This window comes from Buteo buteo, chromosome 4 (genome assembly GCF_964188355.1).
Source record: "Buteo buteo chromosome 4, bButBut1.hap1.1, whole genome shotgun sequence".
Taxonomy (NCBI): domain Eukaryota; kingdom Metazoa; phylum Chordata; class Aves; order Accipitriformes; family Accipitridae; genus Buteo; species Buteo buteo.
Genome location: NC_134174.1, coordinates 29982806 through 30002521, shown reverse-complemented (window position 1 = coordinate 30002521; position 19716 = coordinate 29982806). Strand labels below are relative to the sequence as shown.

At 54.4% G+C, this 19716-nt stretch overlaps 1 protein-coding gene across 2 annotated transcripts in view; it reads left to right on the top strand.

The window, feature by feature from the left end:
• UNC5B (unc-5 netrin receptor B) overlaps positions 1-19716 on the top strand; it is a 56321-nt gene that overhangs the window by 29664 nt on the left and 6941 nt on the right. For both annotated transcript variants that reach the window (XM_075025384.1, XM_075025385.1), the window contains exons 2-9: positions 9343-9564; positions 13254-13397; positions 15134-15237; positions 16147-16327; positions 16898-17065; positions 17396-17560; positions 18353-18385; positions 19468-19662. In XM_075025384.1, the coding sequence (XP_074881485.1) occupies positions 9343-9564; positions 13254-13397; positions 15134-15237; positions 16147-16327; positions 16898-17065; positions 17396-17560; positions 18353-18385; positions 19468-19662 (1212 nt within the window). The remainder of the gene's footprint in view (positions 1-9342; positions 9565-13253; positions 13398-15133; positions 15238-16146; positions 16328-16897; positions 17066-17395; positions 17561-18352; positions 18386-19467; positions 19663-19716) is intronic.

The window sequence follows — 19716 nt, the reverse complement described above, 5'->3', positions numbered from 1 at the left end:
GGGTTGTCTCCCCGCCTCGAGGTTTGGCATCTGGATGCTCAGAGGGCAAAACCTGCTCCCCTCCAGCTCACGGTCCCCGTGTGATGTGGGTGTCCGAGACGGGATGGATGCTTGGAGCCGGGATGCGCGGTGGGCAGCAGAGCATCCTTCTCCTCCCAAGGAGCACCGAGGGGGTTCGCAGCCCCGCTCGCTGCTGATTTCAAGTTGCTTGTCGTGCCCGAAGCCAAGGCGGTCGCCTCCGGATTTGCACGTTGAGGAAAAAAAAAACCCAACAAAAAAAAAAAAAAAAACATGGCAGAACAGCCGCCTGGAAATTGCACTCTCAGGGGGAACGCTGGGGAATTTACATTTTTAAATATGTATGTAATTTGGGCGAGGGGGAAATCGCTTTCTGTCTGCGAAACCGGCAACTTTCTTTCTCACGGAGTTAGCATTTTAAAACTGCATTGCTCACTTGAACAGGAGACCCCTTTTTTTTTTTTTCCCCTCCAGTGAGAGATTGCATCTTGCACTTAATTTACTGCAGTTTGAATGATAATTAATAATTCCTTGGACTTTCTGGCATTAACCGGGGCAACAAGTCCCTGTTTGTTCCTTGGTTTCTTTTCCCTTCTCTCTTTTCTTGTTGAAATTATTATTCTTTTCACAACAGAAACACAGTACATGCCATACATGTGAATAAACAGCATATTACTGCATTATCCGCTGCTGGCTTTTTTCTTTTATGAGCCAAAGCAAATAAATAAAAGTTTATATAATTATTATATCCATTAAAAATAACGCTGTAGCTCAGTAAACAGAACAAACTATACAAGAGTACTGCGACAATGGAATTAAAATAGCACAAAGAAAAGTGTCCGTGCCCATAACAAGAACCAGCACTAGATGAAATTTGGAGATAGTTTTCAAACATAACTGCTTCCCTGAAGGAAATGTGTAAAATAGCACAAAAGAAGCGAGCACAATAGAGTGTAACAGGGATTTGCTACATAATTCCTCCTCCTTTTTTTCTTTCTTTCTTTTTTTTTTTTTTAATTCATTCCCCTTTCCGTGGGTATTTACGGGGATTCACGAGGCTCACAGCTCCGCTCTGTTAAAACCAGAAATAAGGAACAATTTACTCCAATCTGCCTGTGCCGTGTTATAAATCTATATAATGAAAAATGAAGAGGTTTGTACCATAAGGGATCTCAGCTGTTTACACTTCTCAGGAGGCTTCGCCTTTGATTATCATAATCATAAAGATAAACAAAAGAGTAGTGGCTCCATAAATACTCCAGCGTAATGCATAATCAACAAGATAAATCTCTCTCCTCTGAACTCCCAGCAAGTGAAGTTGCTGCCAGAGCCTGGGTGTTTCTTCTCCGGGGATGGCGGGGGTCAGGATTTGGGTTGAACCCTCTTAGCCGTGGCTTGCAGCGGTACAGGGATGCTCTCGTGGGATGCACGAGGATGCTGCGGTGGGATGCCCCGTGCGAAGGCACCCTGCTTTTAGTTTTCCTCTCGGGCTGCTTTGCAAAAGCCTGACCTGGGGATTTAGCTAAAGAGATGATTTTTTTTTTTTTTTTTTTTTCAGTCAGGTGAAGTGGTTTTTGATCGATAAAGCCGTTGCATGCAATAACATCCTTGGCGCTGCCTTTTTCCCACCCTTTTCTCAGCAGAGACTTTGCTTTCTGGTTTTTTTCCCCACTCCTCGTCCGGTTCTGATTTAATAAAGGTGCGCAGCGAGGGAGGCCGGCTGCAGGCTTTTCATTTGGCTGGGAGAGGAATCTGCTTATTTTTTTCCAAGGGTGTAATTAGGGCTGGCGGGGTGCACCCCCTCATTACCCACGCTGGGGAGGAATGCTCTCTAATTATAATGTTTGCCTGCTGCCGGGCGGGGGGGAACTGCTAACCCCATCTGGGATGCTGCTGTGAAATGTCTGTCTGTCCTGGTGTCCGTCTGTCCCGGGCTGGGTGAGCTGGAGGTGATGGGATGGGGCTTGCTCGTGGCTGGATTTTACCCCGGGGGGGTGATGCCAGGTTTGGCAGGAAAGGGGATGCAAAGGGACGCTAAAACTCCTGGGAGAGGGCAATCGATGGAGGAAAATGAGCCAGTTTGTCAGGCAGAGATGCTTTGGGGAAAAGGTTAAGTGGTTTTTTTTCCAAATTTAGTTATTAATAAAAGATGGGTGAGAACAGAGAGGCTCTATGGTGTTGCACGGAGGGGACCAAGGGGGTTTGCAGCCCGCAGTGCCGCGGGAGCAGCACGTCAGTCTGTCCGTGGTGTCTGTGAGTCCTGCTGCTCCCTACGGGGGAGGTCCCCAAACGCAACCTGTGCAACCAGGCTTGCGGGGGCTTTCCCGGCTGCTGGGAGCAGGAGGGGTGGCCTCCGCTTTTTTTTTTTTTGGGGGGGGGGGGTGGATGGAGAGGAAGACCCTATAAACGCACAGCCCCGAGGTGGAGAACACCTTCTGCGGACCTCGGGGCACCGCCGGTAGCGAGGGTTGAACGCGACGACGTGCCGAGGGCTGTGGTTTTGTGGTCCAGCCTTTGCTGAGTTACCATTGCACGTGCTTGGGGAAGGTGTCAGACGCCACGGGGATGGGCACCCCACGAGCACGTCAGTGGCTGGCCATCCCCGTGGCTTTTGGACCTCCAAATCCAACCTCGCTCCAGGTTGGCGAGGAGATGCCAGGTACCGGTGTTTCTCCTTGCTACTGAAGGCTCCACGCTCAGTTTTTTGGCCCCTGCGGGCAGTTTGGGTCTGTCCCATCCCATCCCCTCGGTCCTCCTGCGGCAGGAGAGGTTAACGAGCGCCACGCTGAGTTAATGAGGCCGGGGGGTTACATCAGCAAGCTGCAGCCCTTGGGACGACGGTGCCGAGGGCCTGTTACATCCCCTGCACCTCGCTTTCATCAGCGCTTCCCAGCTTGTGTCCGAACCCGCTTTAAACTATTCGGAGGGTTTTGAAGGCGCGCGATTTGGTGGGCTTTGTGCAAGGAGGTAGCAGGGCGAGAGCTGGGGAAGAAGTTTCACTCAGTGCAAGTGTCTTCAAATCTTCCAAACCCATCCTCAGCGACACCCTTTATTTTGGGTCACCTTCCTTTCTCCCTCCTCTGCCTCCGATGGTTCGCGTCCCCGCAGAAGGGGCGCTGGGTCGTGGCTTTGCGCGGCACCGCTCGGCCTCACGGAGAATTTGCCTCACGAGCTGCCGGCACCTCCTCGGCAGCGGGGCTTCGCGTTGGGAGACCACGCTGGTGCGCAGAAAGCTGAATTTGTGCGATGGGGAGCAGAGCAGGGAGGGGAAGGGGATCGCTCGGGGAAGAGACGGTGATGTTCTGGGGAGAGAGGATGCTCACGGTGCTTTTAGGAGGAAAACCTCGGCTATGTTTTACTGCTGGACCTGAAATTATCCCAGGAGGACATTCTGCAATGGGAAGCCCTTGGGAACAGGGCAAGCTGGGACTGGTGATGCCAGCTCCCCCTGAGCTCAGGGATGGAGTGAAACGTGGTGGGATGAGACCTGCATCCCATCCCATGACTCTGGCATCACAATTTGCTGGAGCTTAAACGGCAACAGCGCTAATCCCTAAATGAGTCCATGCATAGATTTCCCCCGGAGGCAATAGGAAGGGAGATTTGGGGAGGGGGTAGAGCCCCACTCCAGCCTTTCAGGTACCTCCTCGAGCCAAACCGGTGGCCGGAGCATTCCCACCAGCTCGGTCTCTTGAGCCGGAGCCGTCCCCATCCCCACGGGGGGATTGGGAAGGCAGGCGGCTCTCCTCCTCCAGTGCTTGGAGATAAGCTGTCATATTTTCTTTTTTTTCATTTCTACAGGAGGATTTCTACCCACCCCGGCAGGCGGGAATGGGTTTAACCATTGCCTCTCAGGCCTTCGCACGAAATAGCGCTCACCCTGAAACAGGCGTGAATGGGGGAGATGGAAGCAGAAGGGGTTAAGTGCCCACCGCCGCTAAGATTTAGCTGGAGAAACCCAGCCGGAGAAACCCAGGCATCCCGGCTTAATCCTTACATCGCATTCCTGCCTGCCCGGTGCAACAGGGAGGGATGCATGGCCATGGGTGATGGGCACCGGGCTTCGCTGCCGCTAATGCTCCTGTAATCTTCCAAATATTTGGAGGGATAACAATTGCAGGAGAGAGGATTTTAACGCTTTCCTGTAGAGGTTTGCTCGGCCGTTGCTGCAAAGGGAATTGCTTTCTGGGCTCGTCATCCCTTGTGCCATGTGTTTTGGGGTGATGGAGGGGGGATTAATGCTGGAGGCCGGCCTGGTGCTGCTCCCCGTGCAGGCTGCTGGTGTTGGTTGGTCAGGGTCATCGATCTTCAACCAAATTGCAAACGCTGGCCGCGAACATCTGCAAGTCACCCCCCGGGGAACAGCTGCTGCGGATAATCCAGCTCAACCCCAGCAGATTAAAATGTGTGATGAAGGATGGAGGAGAAGAGGCTGGCGAGGAGAGAAATCACCAGTGCTTCTTCCCCTTCTCCCTTTTCCGCCTTGCTGCTCCTGTTGTGCTCATCCCTGGGGCTTCGGGGGGGTTGGTCCCACAGGTCAAGCCCAGAGCTGCCCCCTCCTTGCCTCTCCTCCCCCCAAAAACAGATACAGGACCCAAGTCAGTGCTCCAGCCCGTCCCGTAGCACGTCACGCCGTGGCACCCGACCGCGTGCCCCCGAGGAGTGTGAGACTGTGGGATGGCGACAGCCTGGGACTTCCAAAAAAAACCCCAAAAGGGAGCTGGGAAGCAGGCACCCACCTCCAGCGGGAAGGAGGGAAGCCGGCAGATGGGAGCCCCCTGTAGACGTCTGCCAGGGAGATGATGATTACAGTCAGTGTAGCGCGCTCTCAAATATTTATTAGTTTGTCGCTGCTGGGATTTTTATGGCTTGTCTGATTGCAGTGCTGGAAATCCCGGCTGTGCAAGGCTCCTTCCCTGGCTTTGCATGCAAAAGTGTCTTTCTTGCGTGCGCTGCTCCTGCGCTCAACGGGCCAAGTTGTCACCTCAGGTGGGATCAGAGCAGCGCTGGGCGTAATGGAAGGTGGCATCCGCGCACGTGTGGGTTAAAGGATCCGTTCCCAAGGGCGATGCTTACGGCCAGCGCCTTGCAAGCACCAGTGCGAACCCTCCTGTTGACAAGGTCTTCACTGGTATTAAAACCGTCTGAACGTCTCAGTGCATACGCCCAACCTCAGGTTGGCTGCCCAGCCTGGAGAAGCCAGAGACCTGCTTCCTGCAAGTTTTCTTACATATATATATAATGCAACCATAATAGTAATAATAATGATAATAATAGTAATCATAATATGCAAGACCATTGGAGGGGAAGGTTGTCCTAGCCTTTACAGGGCTATTTATCGATGTCCTTATTATGCTGGAGCAGACCAAAACCTTTCCCCAGCCCCTCTATCCTCTGCTCGTTTAATTCTGACACCGACAGCACCTCGTTCTGTCTGTGCTGGAGCTATTTACCCGCCCCGTCCTATGGGGGAAAGTGATGGTGTTGCACCACCAGGAAGGTGCTTTTTTTTTGTATTTTGCAGTGGCTGCTGGATAGTCGGGGCAGCCGGGAGCAGTAGTCATTCCTCTACATGGCACGAGCGGGCGTGCTTTCCCCCCGCCTCGATTGTACGTGAATTTTTGGGGGCCCCCACCTCCATGTGCGTTAGCAGAGCGAGAGGTTTCCCATGCGGCGGGTGGCCAGGCGTCAGGAGTAGGGATAAAAGGCTGGGTTGATGGCTTATGATAAATATGCCCAGCATGGTTCCTCTCCCTTTTCTCATCCAAAGTCCCTGTTGTTCCTCTGCCTTAATTCTTCCCCGGCGCGTTTAAATACCGACGGCCGTATCGTGCTGGAGCCAAACGCCCTGCCCAGCTGCAAATGCTTTTCTTTGGTCGCGTAGGGCTGGTTTCTGGATGGAGAAATGAGTCTCCCCCTTGTTTTGGTCCCATCTGTGGGCAGGCGGGAGCCTGGGGGAACCGTGGGGTCGGGGTTCTGCGGCATGGCATCGGCGACGAGTCTGCCACGAAAACCCCATCATCTTTTTCCCTGTCTCCTGTTAGAGCTGCTTTTTTGGGCCCCAGATCTCTCTTGGCCAGAAACAAAAGATCTCTCAGCTGTTGCGAGTTTGCAGGATTTAAACTTTCCCAGCAGCTAGGATGCTTCTAGCTTTAAAGTTTTGGGGTTTGGGGGTTCAAACCTTAAACCCAGCAGGTTTTTATAGCCACAAAAAGCAGGTGCTGGATCTGGCTGGGGCTGGGGAGATCATCCTATTCTACCACCCTCATCCCCAAAGTCACCGTGCCCCCTTGAAGAAACCTGAAGCGTCGAGTTTGAGACCACCAGCATGGATTTGGGCAGACCCCTTCTCGGGACGGGGCGGGGCTGGATGGGACCCATCGATGTGGGGGTCAGCGGATTTTCAGTACTGCTGGCGGTGGTTCAGCCCCGAACCCTGTGCTGGGGGACCGAGGTGGCTCCCACCACAGCCCAGAGCATCACCCGTCCGGCTGCAGATGATCGTGCGTGAGTCACAAATCTGCGATTTTCATCCCCGTCGGGCCGTGACTCATCCCCTCCCCACTCCCAGATCCTCTCGGATGACCTAAAGTCTCATTTAGCATCACCAAAGTGGCGGTGGGGTGGGAGAAAATGTGTCTTTGGTGTTGGCTGCTGGAGGAGGACTTCTCCTTGCCCGTGGTTTTGGGTCAGGAGACACGTGCGCTTCGAGGTGTCATCCCCATAGGAGATTTTCCTTCTGAAAATTGGCTTTTTCAGGGATGTTGGGGCTTTGTGGGTCACCCTTACGGTGCCGGGCAGGCTGCGGGACTCCTCACCTGCATCCTGGGGTGTTACACCTGGCTTGGGGAGAAGACAAAAATAGTGGGAAGAAAGAAAAGAAATAAAAAGCAACTGGCAGAGATACAGAAGAAAAACTTAATGGGGAGCTTCAGGCCTGCGTTACGGCCAGGGATGATGTATCTTGGAGTATTTAGCATCTCTGCCACTGCCCTCAGCGGTGCCTCGGGGAGGCTGGTGCTGGCGGTGGGGGGACTCCCCTCTGCCAAGCGTCCCTGGGAAACTAATGGGCTTCAAGTGTTTATATTCCTTATAGCAAGCCTGCTTTCTAAACCCACCTGCCCTTAGAGCTGTAAAACAAAGCCCGGGAGCCACCCCTGCATCGCAGCGGTGGGTTTCGGAGGATGCTCTGCAGCGTGCGCTACCTGCGCCCTTTGCCGGCCGCCGAGCTCGGGACCGACTTTGCAGGCTGCGCGCTGCAGGGATGCGGAGAGCATCATTTCAGAGAGGTTTGCACATGAGCCCACGAGTGAAGTTTTGTTGGCTGCCTCTGTTGGCAGTTGGATTATCTCCTGCCAGCCCCCTTTGCCAGGGAATTTAGATTTGTGGCATCGAAGCAGTTTTAGAAAAAAACAACAAAAAAAAATCAACAACCCAAACCAACAAAACAACAACTCGGTGGATGCAAAATTGAATAGTAAATTAAAAAAGAAAAAAAAAGTGATATTTGCTGCTGTGCTAAGGTAAGAAGCTGCTCAGCAGGAGAGGGGAGCGGGAGCCTGAGGCAGGCATGGGGAGAAGTGTGGGACAGTTCAAGGTGGGGGGCTCGCACCTCCCCACACCCCCGTGCCCCTGCCCGCGGCGGGGCGCTGGGAAAATTACAGGTCTGCAAATGAGCTGGGGGAGGAAATGGCTGGCAGTGGAGAGGTGGGGAAGAGCCAGCCAGAGAGAGAGAAATTAGCCCGGAGTTTAATTCATTGTTTCCAAAAGAGCAGTTAATGGATTATGACAAATGTCCTACCGCTCTCCCTTAGTGCTGTGTTAAATGGAAATGGAAAGTCAATTTTCCTAAATGGATTTTAAACGACTGACCTCGCGTGTTTTTTTTCCCTCACTGATTTTTGCTCGGGAGGCAGCTTGGTCATCTTGTTTTCTTGATGCGTCTGATGATTTTTTTCTTCTTCTTCTTCTTCTCCTTACACCTCGGGATTCTCTGAGTCTCTCCGTGCGGCACTGCTCCTTGCCAAGGGTGACGAAGGGAGTGGGCTCCTTCCTTCCTTGCCAGCTCCGGAGATGTTATCACGGGGCTGGGGTTATTTACTGTTTTCCCGCACGCTGCAGTGCCTGGAGTTGAGAATCACAGCTCTCGCTGGAGACGAGAGGAGGAGGAAGAAAAGCTCATAACTCTTTTAGGTGTAAAGAAAAGCCTCATGATGTGACCTGACTGCTAGCGAGGTGCCCAGAAACAACAGGTTAAGCAGTAGCATCCCAGCTCGTGTATGTGTTTTATCAGTCCTGCAATATTTGGGGTTGATATTGATGGGAAAAATGGCTAGAAACCCGTTTCCTACGTTGGATGCTGCAGGTGCCCCTCGATGTCGGTCACGGCATCTTCTCAAGCCGGTGCTGGGCATGACCCGCCATGAGGCTCCCACTCCTCAGGGATTACGTCCCTGGGGGAGCCCTGAGGTGTTTGCCCCTTTTCAAGACTTTTCGTGGCCCGGCCTGACCTCTGCTTCTGGTTATTTTTGCATTTAGATTGTTTTTGCGAGCAAACGAGCAGGAAGATGGAGATCACCAGGGCGCTGACCCCCTCTGGGTTCTGGGGTGGAATAGCGTGAATCCCGATGGCATTTTTGGGAGACGTTCTCTGGAGGTGGCTGGGCTGGAAGCGATCGCTCGCCTGTGATGGGCAGCGAGCCGGTCCCCGGGGGCTGTGCTGGCAGGGGCTGCCCGGGCCCCCCCAGCCCTTGTGTGATGCCGAGATCGCCGTGCAGGAGTGCCAGCGCTGGCAGGGGGTGAGATCCCAAATGTGGTTCCACCAAAAAGCAGGATGGGGGTGATTTGTGCCGTCATCACGGTCAGCGTTCCCAGCACAAGCCCTACTGGCGTTTAGCTCGGAGCGTGCCCCTGCATTCCTCAGGGCTGCGGGAGGAAGGTTTGGGATGGGGGACACCAACCCCTGTGGAATCTCTCTGTGTCCCTGTCGCCATCCTAGGACTTGAGTTTGGTTTGCTTTTTTCCTCGCGCTGTCCTCTAGCAAGATTACCCAGGCTTTGGCGTTGGCCAGGGCTCGGGGTATGGATGGGGAGCTGGTACCCAGGCAAAACCAGGACGCACCCCGCAGCAGCAGCTCTCTAGCTAGCAGAGATTTGCTTTTTTTTTTTGCTTTCCCGAGCATCCTCAGCAAGGGCTGTCGGTGATACCACCGCACGCAGGGCAGTCCTGGGAGGGAGAGGGAGGGATGAAGCGGCATAGGTAGGAGTTGCATCCCAGCTGGGACGGGACTAAGGGCACCTCCTGACCCTCTCGCTCCCCTGGCAGGGCTGGAGTACAGCGACGTGCTGCCTGACTCCTTCCCCTCGGCCCCGGCAGAGACCCTCCCTCACTTTCTGCTGGAGCCGCAGGACGCCTACATCGTGAAGAACAAGCCGGTGGAGCTCGTCTGCCGCGCCAACCCTGCCACCCAGATCTACTTCAAGTGCAACGGGGAGTGGGTTAACCAGAATGACCACGTCACCAAGGAGAGCCTGGACGAGGTCACCGGTGAGCAAACCCACCCCGGCATCCCCCTGCCTGCCCTTCCCCTCTCTTCTTTCCAGGCGCTTCAGCCCTTTTCTCTCTTGCACATCCACGCTGGAGGTGATTCTCCTCCAGGTAGACCAACAGGTCTCTCTGATTGCTTTCTATCATTCCCAGGTGACTGCAATCTCATGAGGTCGCTTTTGTGTGTTTCCCACCTCCTTGGTCCATGCACAGCTTCTCTCTCTTTCCGTATCATCAGTGAATTTTAGTAGAGGAGCTGCTCCTTTCCAGAGCATTGATGAAGGCTCGATGATGGCATGGGTCACCAAACCCCATAGGAGCTTGGGGAAGTCAGCCCGTGTTACCCTTCGGCAGGACTCAGGGTTGTTAAATGGGATTTGAAAGGCAGCACGTTTAAAACTGATTAAGAAAAAGGAAACGCTTTCCTGCAAAATGCCTAATCACACGTAGGAGTCATTGCCACGAGGGGTGGCAAAGGCTGGCAGCTTACTCAGGTTCGCAAAGGGATTAGATGTTTAATGGGTAATGAGAACATTTGCAGGTAGGATTTGAAATGCCTTTTAATGGCAGATGAGCTCTTCCCTGCCTCGGAGGATAAGTCAACTGCTGGCTGCCTGAAATGGGGGGGTGAGAAGGTGGTTTAGGCATTTTAGGGGGTGTCTTATTCCATGGGATGGGGCTCCGCAGAGCTGCTTGCCCCGGGCTTTGAAACGTCCCGGCATGAGAACAAGGTGTGGGGGTTGGTTAGATCATGTAATCAAGTAGACTTGCTAAAATTGGGATGTTTTAGCTCAGCTCCCACCTTTTCTGCACCAATTTTGGTACCTGTGCCCTCATCAGGAGAGGAGGAAAACAGTCACGTTTCCCATGTAAGATCTGTTCCCTGCAAATCCCTGAGCCTGCGGCATCCTTCATCTCCAGAGGGCTTTAAACCAAGGCGGCCTTTTGAAGTGCTGCAGCATTGGCCCCAGAAGGCAGGCTGCGCTTAGAGGAGAGAGACTTTGTCAGCCTGGAGGAGCACAAGTACTTTTATAGAATCTCCTCTTGTCCTTTTTCCCCAGCCTTGCCCTTCCCCAGCATCTCCTCGGCTCTTCACCCAGTGCTAGCCGTGAGCCGGTCCTTACTTGGACGTGTCTCTGAACCAGCTCTGCAAAGGGAAGATCATTTCTTTTCCCTGTGGCTTTCTCAGCCTTTCCTAAGCTACTTCATCTGTTCCTGGGATGTTTTTCTTCCAGAGGATCTCTTTGTGAAGGATGGCCGAAAATGCATGGGAAAGCTGTCCCCTTGCTTCTCCGGAGGCTGTTGGGAGCAACTGGCAGCACCGTTTCTCTCTCGCGGGGTTCATCTCCATGTCCCAGCTCTCAGAGGCCAGATTTGAAACCCTCACTGCTGGAGGGCAAAGTCGGCACTAATTAATGACCGAGCAGCCTCCGCCAAGGGGTTATTAATTTATTTATTACCTGTGGCTGCACTGGGTTGAGCCAAAGGTTCGTGCGCCCTGCGTGGGGCAGTGGTGGATGCTTAGGGGAAGAGCATTGAACGGGGACGAGGATGGAGTGATGGGCCCCGCTCTGTTACCCTCCCAGCTTTCTACAGACCGTGGTTAGGGATTCCCTGGTCCAGCGGCGATATCGTAGCAGTGTGGTCCAGCCCCGGACGGATTCTCCCCCTGTTCGTGTGTCTAAATGCCGATAGGACTCATTCTCCTCCAGGTTGCCCCAGCGTCCTGTAGCAGGGAGTTTCATGGCTTAGTGATGTACAGCGTGGAAAAAGCACTATATTTCTGGCCCTACCACTTGATCCACCTCTTGAGTGAATACCCCTTACCGAATAACCTGCCTCGTGCAACTCTTGCGCAAAACAGGCTGGAGAAAGCAGCAGAAAGTCTGTGTGGCAGGATCTTACCCTGTTTTAGGGGGGACTCATTTGCTTTGGGCCAGCATCTCCCTCTCAGATCCCAGTCTGCACATGCAGAACATGTGGCAGCAATTTGGGAAGGAAACGGCGTACACCTTCTTCACCCAGGCTTCAAAGATGGTATTGCTGCTATCAGTGAACAAACCTGACAATACCTTCAGTGCGGAGGTGATGCCGTGCATGTAAAACTCTGCCAGCGTGGTCATATCTGCCCGGCAGCTACCCTGAGAAGAAAGGAGCTGGAACCAAAATGGTTTACTGCGCTAAAAAAATCAGCATGTGCAGCACCTGCCGTTCGTAGGGAAAGGTGCTGCAAAGAGCATGGGGGACGGCTGGCCACAAAGCGACTGGTTAACACAGTTAGGCGTTCGTGGCTTTTTAATGTCCTCAGTTAAAAGCTTGGAAAAAGGGACCTTTAAAAAAAAAAAAAGCAACTTTCAAGATGACGTGTCTTGAATGAGCCAGGCTTGGTAATGCTCTGACTGCATCTGATCCAAAACATTTCATGCGGAAGAAAGCAAAAATAGGCCAAGTCAGAGAGTATAATTCAGCTGGACAAGAAGGGATGGTTGGTAAGAGCGGCTGTGTTTGGATGCCTGTAAGCCCTTTAAATAGTCACCCCTGTGAGCCATAAGCTCAGTCTACAGTTTTGAGTCATCTTTGCTTTCGGAGGTTATGGAGATAGCAGGGCATTTGCAGGATGCTCCCCACCTTTGCAGGGCTGTTCAACCCACCCCACCGGGGCTGTCCAGAGAGACGAGACGGTTTTGAGCCATCTCCATCCTGGGTCCTTCTAAAAGCCCTAATTTCTCCAAAAGTGCTTGGCCCAAATGCCTTTTCTTTTTTTTTTTTTTTTTTTTTCCCCCTTAATAGGGGCAAAATAAATCATATTTCCTTGGTGTGCGTTTGTCAGCTCTTTTGTGGGAAGGTGGCAGAGAGACAGTAATTGCTCCTCGCAGCCCTGGGAGCAAGCTAACAAAATTACAGCTGGGGAGCATGCGGCTCTCTATCGCTGCAAAATTGAGGCCTTTTTATAAGTAGAAGCTGCAGAAAAAGGGCAGGTATTGCTTAAAATAAGGAAAAGTAGCCCTGAGTCCCTCCCGCCCTCGGTGACGGCCATGCCGCGAGGGATTGATGCTTCGAGCGAGCCTCAGTGGTCCAGGGCACCGTGTCCTGGGCGTGGTGGTGCCACCTTTGCCATCGCACCCCTACCACGGCCAGGGTGTCCTGGCAGAGTTCATGGGGGTGTTGGGGGGTTGGTGGAGGTATGTAACCCTTTTGGGAGTCAGTGGGCATGAAATGCCATCATCGTTGGATGATTTCCCTAAGATTTTTTATTTGCCTTGTTATATTTGTATTTAAACAGCAGCTGACAGAGATGGTTTCTCCCCTCAGCAGAGCCTCGGAGGCATCCTTCAAACCCGCATGGGTGGGAAGGGGTCTGGGCAGGGACGGGAACATCAGTGCTGGGGGAGAGGGCGGGTGGAGGAGAGTGATGCCTCTTAAATGGTTAAGAGGTCCTAGTCCTGCCTGGCCAGGCTAAGGGAAAAAAAAAAGACAAGACTCCTCCACATCAGCTCCGAGTCACTCTCCGGAGGGAACAGTCTCCCTGATTTGCAGAGGTGCCAAACCCAGATGCCTCCGAGATGCCTCCAACCCGCTGCCTCTGTCCTGGAGCTTTATGCAGCCACCAGCCCTCTCGGGCGCTGCCTCCGTTTCCCTCCTCCCGGCTGCTCTTGCCGAGCTGATGCCGTCCCTCTGTCCCCTTCCAGGGATGCTGGTGCGGGAGGTGCAGATCGAGGTCTCCCGGCAGCAAGTGGAGGAGCTCTTCGGCTTGGAAGATTACTGGTGCCAGTGCGTGGCCTGGAGCTCCGCGGGCACCACGAAGAGCCGCAGGGCGTACGTCCGCATAGCGTGTAAGTGCCCGGTATGCGTCGTGCTCGCTCAGACGGGACCCCTCCGGCACCGCTCCTGCCCCCTGCCCCTCTGCGAGAGCCGCCTGCGCCCACCTGCGCTGCCTCGGTTCTTGTTTCATGTACATCAACGCTTCTCCCACCTTCTTTTCCCACTTTGGGGGCCCCAAAAGGTTTCCAGAGGGTACGACCCACTGATTTCGAAATTGTTCGCAAAGCCTGAAGTGTGACCCTGGATCCCAGGCTGAAAAAGCGGTGGTATCGAGCTACGTGGGTGTGTTGCTTCTGGTAGGAACACCAGCTGAAATAGCGGCCATTCCCATTCGTTCCCAGCTTCCCGGGATCCCTGAGACACGGTGGGTGCAGATGAGTGGGGTTGGCCATTTCCAAAAGTTGGCTCCCTGTTGAAAGCAGTGCTTTTTGATCAGTTGGAGGTGACCCATGCTTGCTGGATGGCCCTGGTCTTACCTTCCCATCCCAGTTCTGGCTTTGCATCTGAGCGGGCGTCGTCCTGACCTACCTGGGCGAGAGGCCGTGGCGCTACCTGGGTTAATACCGCATTGCCCATCAGCCTGCTCAGCTCTTCCTGGTGCTTTATTATCATTAATAACCCAGCGGTTAGCACCTCGCATGCTTTGCCTGAATCAGCGAGTCCGTGTCCCTGGAGTCCCTGCTGTCATATGTCACTTCTCTAAGCTGCTGTTTGTGGGTGTCAGCCTGATTAAGGGCGAGTTAATCAGGCTGTTACAAGGCTGAATTTGCTCTCTTAGCAAATGAGATGGCAAAGCTATAGGAGAACGGCCAGGCTTCCCCAGTCGTAAACAGAGTTTGCTATTAGAGGGCTAATAATCCAGCACATTATCCATAACGGAGGCGGCTGGTGAAGCAGCTATGCTGCTGAAGGATTTAGCCTGAATGGGGAAAATGTTACAAGGCGCAGGGCTGGCTACTGAGGGAGCACTTTTGTCCGGCCCCAGCCAAGGATTTGGTGTTTCTTGGTGCCGAGCAGATGAGAAGAACCGAGGATTCGCTGCCCTGGACCAGTGGGAGCTGCAGCGTAGAGGGCTGGGTGCTGTAACGGAGGATTGCAGCACCATCTAGTGATGCTCCTCCTTTCAAGGCACCCGAGTGGGACCCTGCCATGTCCCCCACGTCCCTGCGGGGCTCTGCTCGGCTTCTCACCTCTCCCTGTCCCCCAGTTTGGCACCGGAGTGCGATGGCAGGGTTTCCAGCAAGTCTGGGGATGTGGCTCAGCCAGGATCAACAGGGGCACAGCCAAGCAACAAGCCCCCGTAGCCCTGAAATTTGGGGATTTACTTCGGTGCTGACGTGGGAGCCGAGCTGTTGTGCAAATCTCATTTCCCTCCCTTCAAGCAAAGAAGGGTCCTGGTGCAGAGTCTAGAGCGGGGGGAAAGAAACAGAGGGTTGAAGAAAGAGGGGTTAAGCTGAGGTTTAGCCCTAAAAGGAAAAGACAGGAGGGGGTATAAGCTCACAAGCGCGTGAAGGAGGAAAGGCATTGTCCTCAAGCACCGCGTGCTGTCCTGAATCCATCCTGGAAAAGATGCTTTTTCGGCCCCTTCCTCCCAGGACATGTTTCGCTCTAGCCGTGCTATGCCAGAGAGCTTTCCCTACTCGTGGGCTCCTGGTGCCAAGGCGATGCTCTCTCCCCACCAAGGTTTTGCAGGTTGCCCTCTTTCTGCAGTGGGCTGGTAACCCCTGGGTTTTCCTTTCCCTCCCAGACCTACGGAAGAACTTTGACCAGGAGCCGCTGGGCAAGGAGGTCCCGCTGGAGCACGAGGTCCTGCTGCAGTGCCGCCCACCCGAGGGGGTGCCGCAGGCCGAGGTGAGCAGCTCAGCAGCCCCAAGAAATGCCCGGTGGGGCGTCCCCTGCCGTCCCGGGGGAGAGACGGGGCACGTCCTTGCGAGATGGCTTGCGGCCGTGATGGATGGCCTCGTGCCGAGACCGTCAGCTTTCATTATTCAGCAGAATTGTGTATTTTGGGCAGTGGATCTGTTACTCTGACATCTAATAACACATGTAACCTCAGCACCTGCTCAACCTACCTCTCCAACGCTTCCTGATGTGCTGTTAACCCGTTAGAAGGAAGATCTAACAAGGAGGCACCCAATGTACTTGTCTGAAGGGGAGCGCTCACAAGTGAGAGCCAAGGGCTGGGAAAGTCAATACAGATGGGTTTCCCTAGCATGGTAGCGGTGGTTTCCTTGTCCACAGCTCCATCAGGCCCCTGGAGCTGTGTGTTGGTGGTAGCCATACTGTCCCATCCTTGGCCAAAACAGCAGTAACGTGTCCCGGTCAGGCCTGGTTTGGCCCAGCTTTCAAGGAGAAATAGATACAGTCAGAGGCAAGGTTGGTCAGTCAACAGTTGTGGTGCTGAGGACATCGGTGGTCTCAGTGATGAAGATGGGGAAGGCTTTGGGGCAGGTCAAAGGCTGGTCCGAGGGGTTTTGCTCTCTATCAGGGCTGGTGATTTTAGCCCCTCCAACCTGATGTTTCTCCTTGCTTGTGCCCGTACGCACGCTCGGTGACGGTATCGATTCACGCCCTTCCCAAACAGCCTAGTTAAGCCGTTGTGTCCTAGCTTAGCTTTGGGGCTCTTGGAGACCCTCGTGGTGGGGAGCATGTGGGCTGGGCATTTCCACCGAAACCCGTGATGAGCTTTCCCTGGCTGAGTGTTCAGTTCTTGTTCAGGTTAATCACTGTCCTTACCCATCCCTGCCTTTGCCGTGCCAGGTGGAGTGGCTGAGGAACGAGGATGTCATCGATCCCACCCAGGACACCAACTTCCTGATCACCATTGATCACAACCTCATCATCAAGCAGGCCCGGCTCTTGGACACTGCTAATTACACCTGCATGGCCAAGAACATCGTGGCCAAGCGCCGGAGCACCACGGCTGCTGTCATCGTCTACGGTACCGGCCCTTGCTCTTGGGAAGGGGACCTTTGCTGCTGGCCATGTCTCCAAGCCAAGGGGAAATACGGGCACTTTCTGGGAGTGGTAGGAGTGAACCCCACCAGGGCATTGCATTAAATTAGGTAATAGCCGATGTCTGCAAAACCAGAACCTCTACTAGCTTGCACAGGCTATTAGGAGAAGTTATTAGGTGTAGGTATTTCCAAGCCTTCTCGGTTGGGTACGAAGGTGGGTGGAGGTTGAACCCAGCTGGGTTGCTTTGACTCTCAAAGCAGCCGAAAAGCTGCATTTGGCTGAACTTTGCTATGAAACCAAAGATCTGCTGTGGCCAGATGCAAAAATATTTGCAAAGTGGAAAAAGGACCAAAGCAGGCTTGAGCATCTTGTGCGTGGGGTGTGCAGCACAAGGAGGAGTCTCGCGATTTGCTTCTCATGAGGCTGAGCTGTTCCAGGGTGTCACATCACAGAAGATGTAAGGACAGAGGACCCGATGAAGCCTAGGCTTAGCTCCAGTCCCTGCTGAAATGGGCTCCGTTGATGTGTTACTGCTGTCCGTCTCCTCTTGCAGTGAACGGTGGCTGGTCCACCTGGTCCGAGTGGTCTCCTTGCAACAACCGCTGCGGCCGGGGCTGGCAGAAGCGCACCCGGACGTGCACCAACCCTGCGCCGCTGAACGGCGGCTCCTTCTGTGATGGGCAGCCTTTCCAGAAAATCACCTGCACCACCCTCTGCCCAGGTAAGGCGGGTTCAGAAACCAGCTTGCCCGCACTGCCCATTCCCCAGGTTGCACGGTCCAGTGCTCCTGGTGCTCCCCAAGGAGACAGGGGCTCAGGAGACCAGCCCAAAGCATCTTTCGGTCTGCCAAGACCTGAAAGAGCTGGAGACGTCTGCAGAGACCCAACAGGGCTGGGTTTGCTGGGAGAACGCTCCCCAAAGGTCTCTGGAAGCCCCAAGATGGGCACGGGCACCTTTCTGGTGCCGGAGACGTGCCGGCACCGGGGGGGGGGACGAGCCCCGAGGCCGTGCTGAGGGGTGTACCGACGCGCCTGTGTTTGGTGGCCCGCAGTGGACGGCGCGTGGACGGAGTGGAGCAAGTGGTCGGCGTGCAGCACCGAGTGCACCCACTGGCGCAGCCGCGAGTGCGCCGCCCCGGCCCCCCGCAACGGCGGCAAGGACTGCAGCGGCGTGCTGCTCGACTCCAAAAACTGCACCGATGGGCTCTGCCTGCAGAGTGAGTATGCGGGCAGGCGGGCAGGGACCGGTGCCGGACACGATGCCGGCGGCCGTGGTGCTCCGGCGCTCGGCCACGCTGTGGTTGGCCGTGCCTCCAAGTGGATGGGGCGGGCAGCAGCGCCGCTGGCACCTGATTTTTAATTTGTGTCTTGAACGAGGGTTTTTTTTAACCAGACTCACCCTTTCCAAAGCTCGTTCTCACTTGCTGGAAAGAAAGGTTTGGGAATTTTTGGTGGGATCTAAATGTCCCACCAAGCCTTCCGAAGCGGCGCTAGGTTTGGGGTCTCTGCTGAAATAAGGCTGGTTGTGGTTAGTGGGGGCAAGCCAGGGTGGGTTTCTCAGCCCCCCACCATGAAAACACCCGACCTGGGTCATTGCTCGGTAGGAGACCTGGAGCAGAAGCTAGGAAAAAACCCAATAATCATAATAATGGTGCTGCTACGCTATGAGTGGGCACGCCGAAGGCTGAGCAGCCGATGCTGCCACCTGCTGCTGTGTGACACCACTGTCCCTTTAAAACTGCCGCAGCCAGAAATGCCCAAAGTCCTGTCAGCCGGGGACGTGTTCCCCAGGGGCTGGCTGGGCATGGGGACATCCTCGTCACCAAGCTTCTACCTGGCTTTCTGCATGCCCCGGGGAACGATTCTGCTCTCCCATCCCTGCCCACCATGCTGCGGTTCCTCGTGCCCCCCCGGGCCGGCTTCCCCCCCCCCAACTTTTGTTTCATCTCATCCCCATCGCACCATCGCCACCTTCACCTTTTGTTTTCTAACTTTTTTTTTCCTAACAGATAAAAGAGTTCTAAGCGAACCCAAAAGCCACCGTAAGTGCTCATTTCATGGCCATTTTGTTTCTTTGCGAGGCATTGCTTTGGTTTTGCTCTGTCGCATCCACGGTAGGGCTCCACGGCAGCTGGGGCAGGACAAGGGTGGGAAGAGGAAGCAACTAAAGCCCACTCCAAACCTCCAGTGGACGTTAAATGCCATGCTTTGCTTGAAGCTATAAATACGACCCACTTTTGCAGCCGGTGTCACACCACCAAAGCTACTCCAGCATCGGCACCCCTCCACGAGGATTCCCTTCCTCGAGTTAGGGGGCCTGGGGGTGCATCAGCGTTCCAGTTTCTGGCATGCAGAGGAGGGGGGCTTGGGGACGAAGGGACACCTCCCAGAAGCGGCATAGTCCTAACGCGGCTGAGATCACCAGGCTTAGGACAGGGCTTCGCTCCGGCGCGAAACCATAGAAACCAAGGGATGCGGGCGAGCGCGGAGCGGGGAAGGAGAGAAGGATGGGCTGAGCATGCTCAGCTCTGGCTGCTGGAGCCTTCACCGTGCTCTGCCTTCCCTCTTCATCCCTCTTCTTTCCGGGCAGATATAGCCAAGATACACCAGGCGTTTAAAGACCGAGAGCCTTGTGGCAGGGGAAGGGAAAATGGGGAATCTGAGGGGTGTCTGTTATATAGATAGAGTGATGCTCAGTCTTTCTGGATGGACGCATAGCTCAGGTACATATATATGAGATGCATGGATAGGTGTTACGTTTACTCCTCAGGGCTGTCTCTGTTAGGTTGTGAGGGTTGATAGCTTCGTGAATCTGAGCTGCGCAAACCTAATGTTTCTGGGCTTCTTGGTGCTCAAGTAAAGTTTGCACGAGCCGTGGCAAGGTGTCCTCCAAAGGTGTGAGGGCTTCAACCCCATCTCAATCTCTGGCATCACTCTGACTTCTGGACTGCTCTTAGAAAACACCCTCCATCCTCCTGCCACAGCCTTTCCAGCAGGCCCAGTACACATCTTCCCCTTTGTGCCTGTGTCCTGAGTTAGTGGTAGGGCTGGGGAGCACTGGTGGGTCTTGACGTGCATTTCTGGTGCTCCTTTTTTCACCTCTTATTTCTTTAATCCCTCCCAGTGCTGGAGGCCACAGGCGACGTGGCCCTGTACGCCGGGCTGGTGGTGGCCATTTTTGTCTTCATCGTGATCCTCATGGCTGTGGGGGTGGTGGTGTACCGGAGGAGATGCCGGGATTTCGACACGGACATCACGGACTCATCAGCCGCTCTGACCGGAGGCTTCCACCCTGTCAACTTCAAGACCTCCCGGCACGGTAAGAGCCATAGCCCATGCAGGTCCTGCTTGCCAGCTCAAGCCCAGGCAGAAA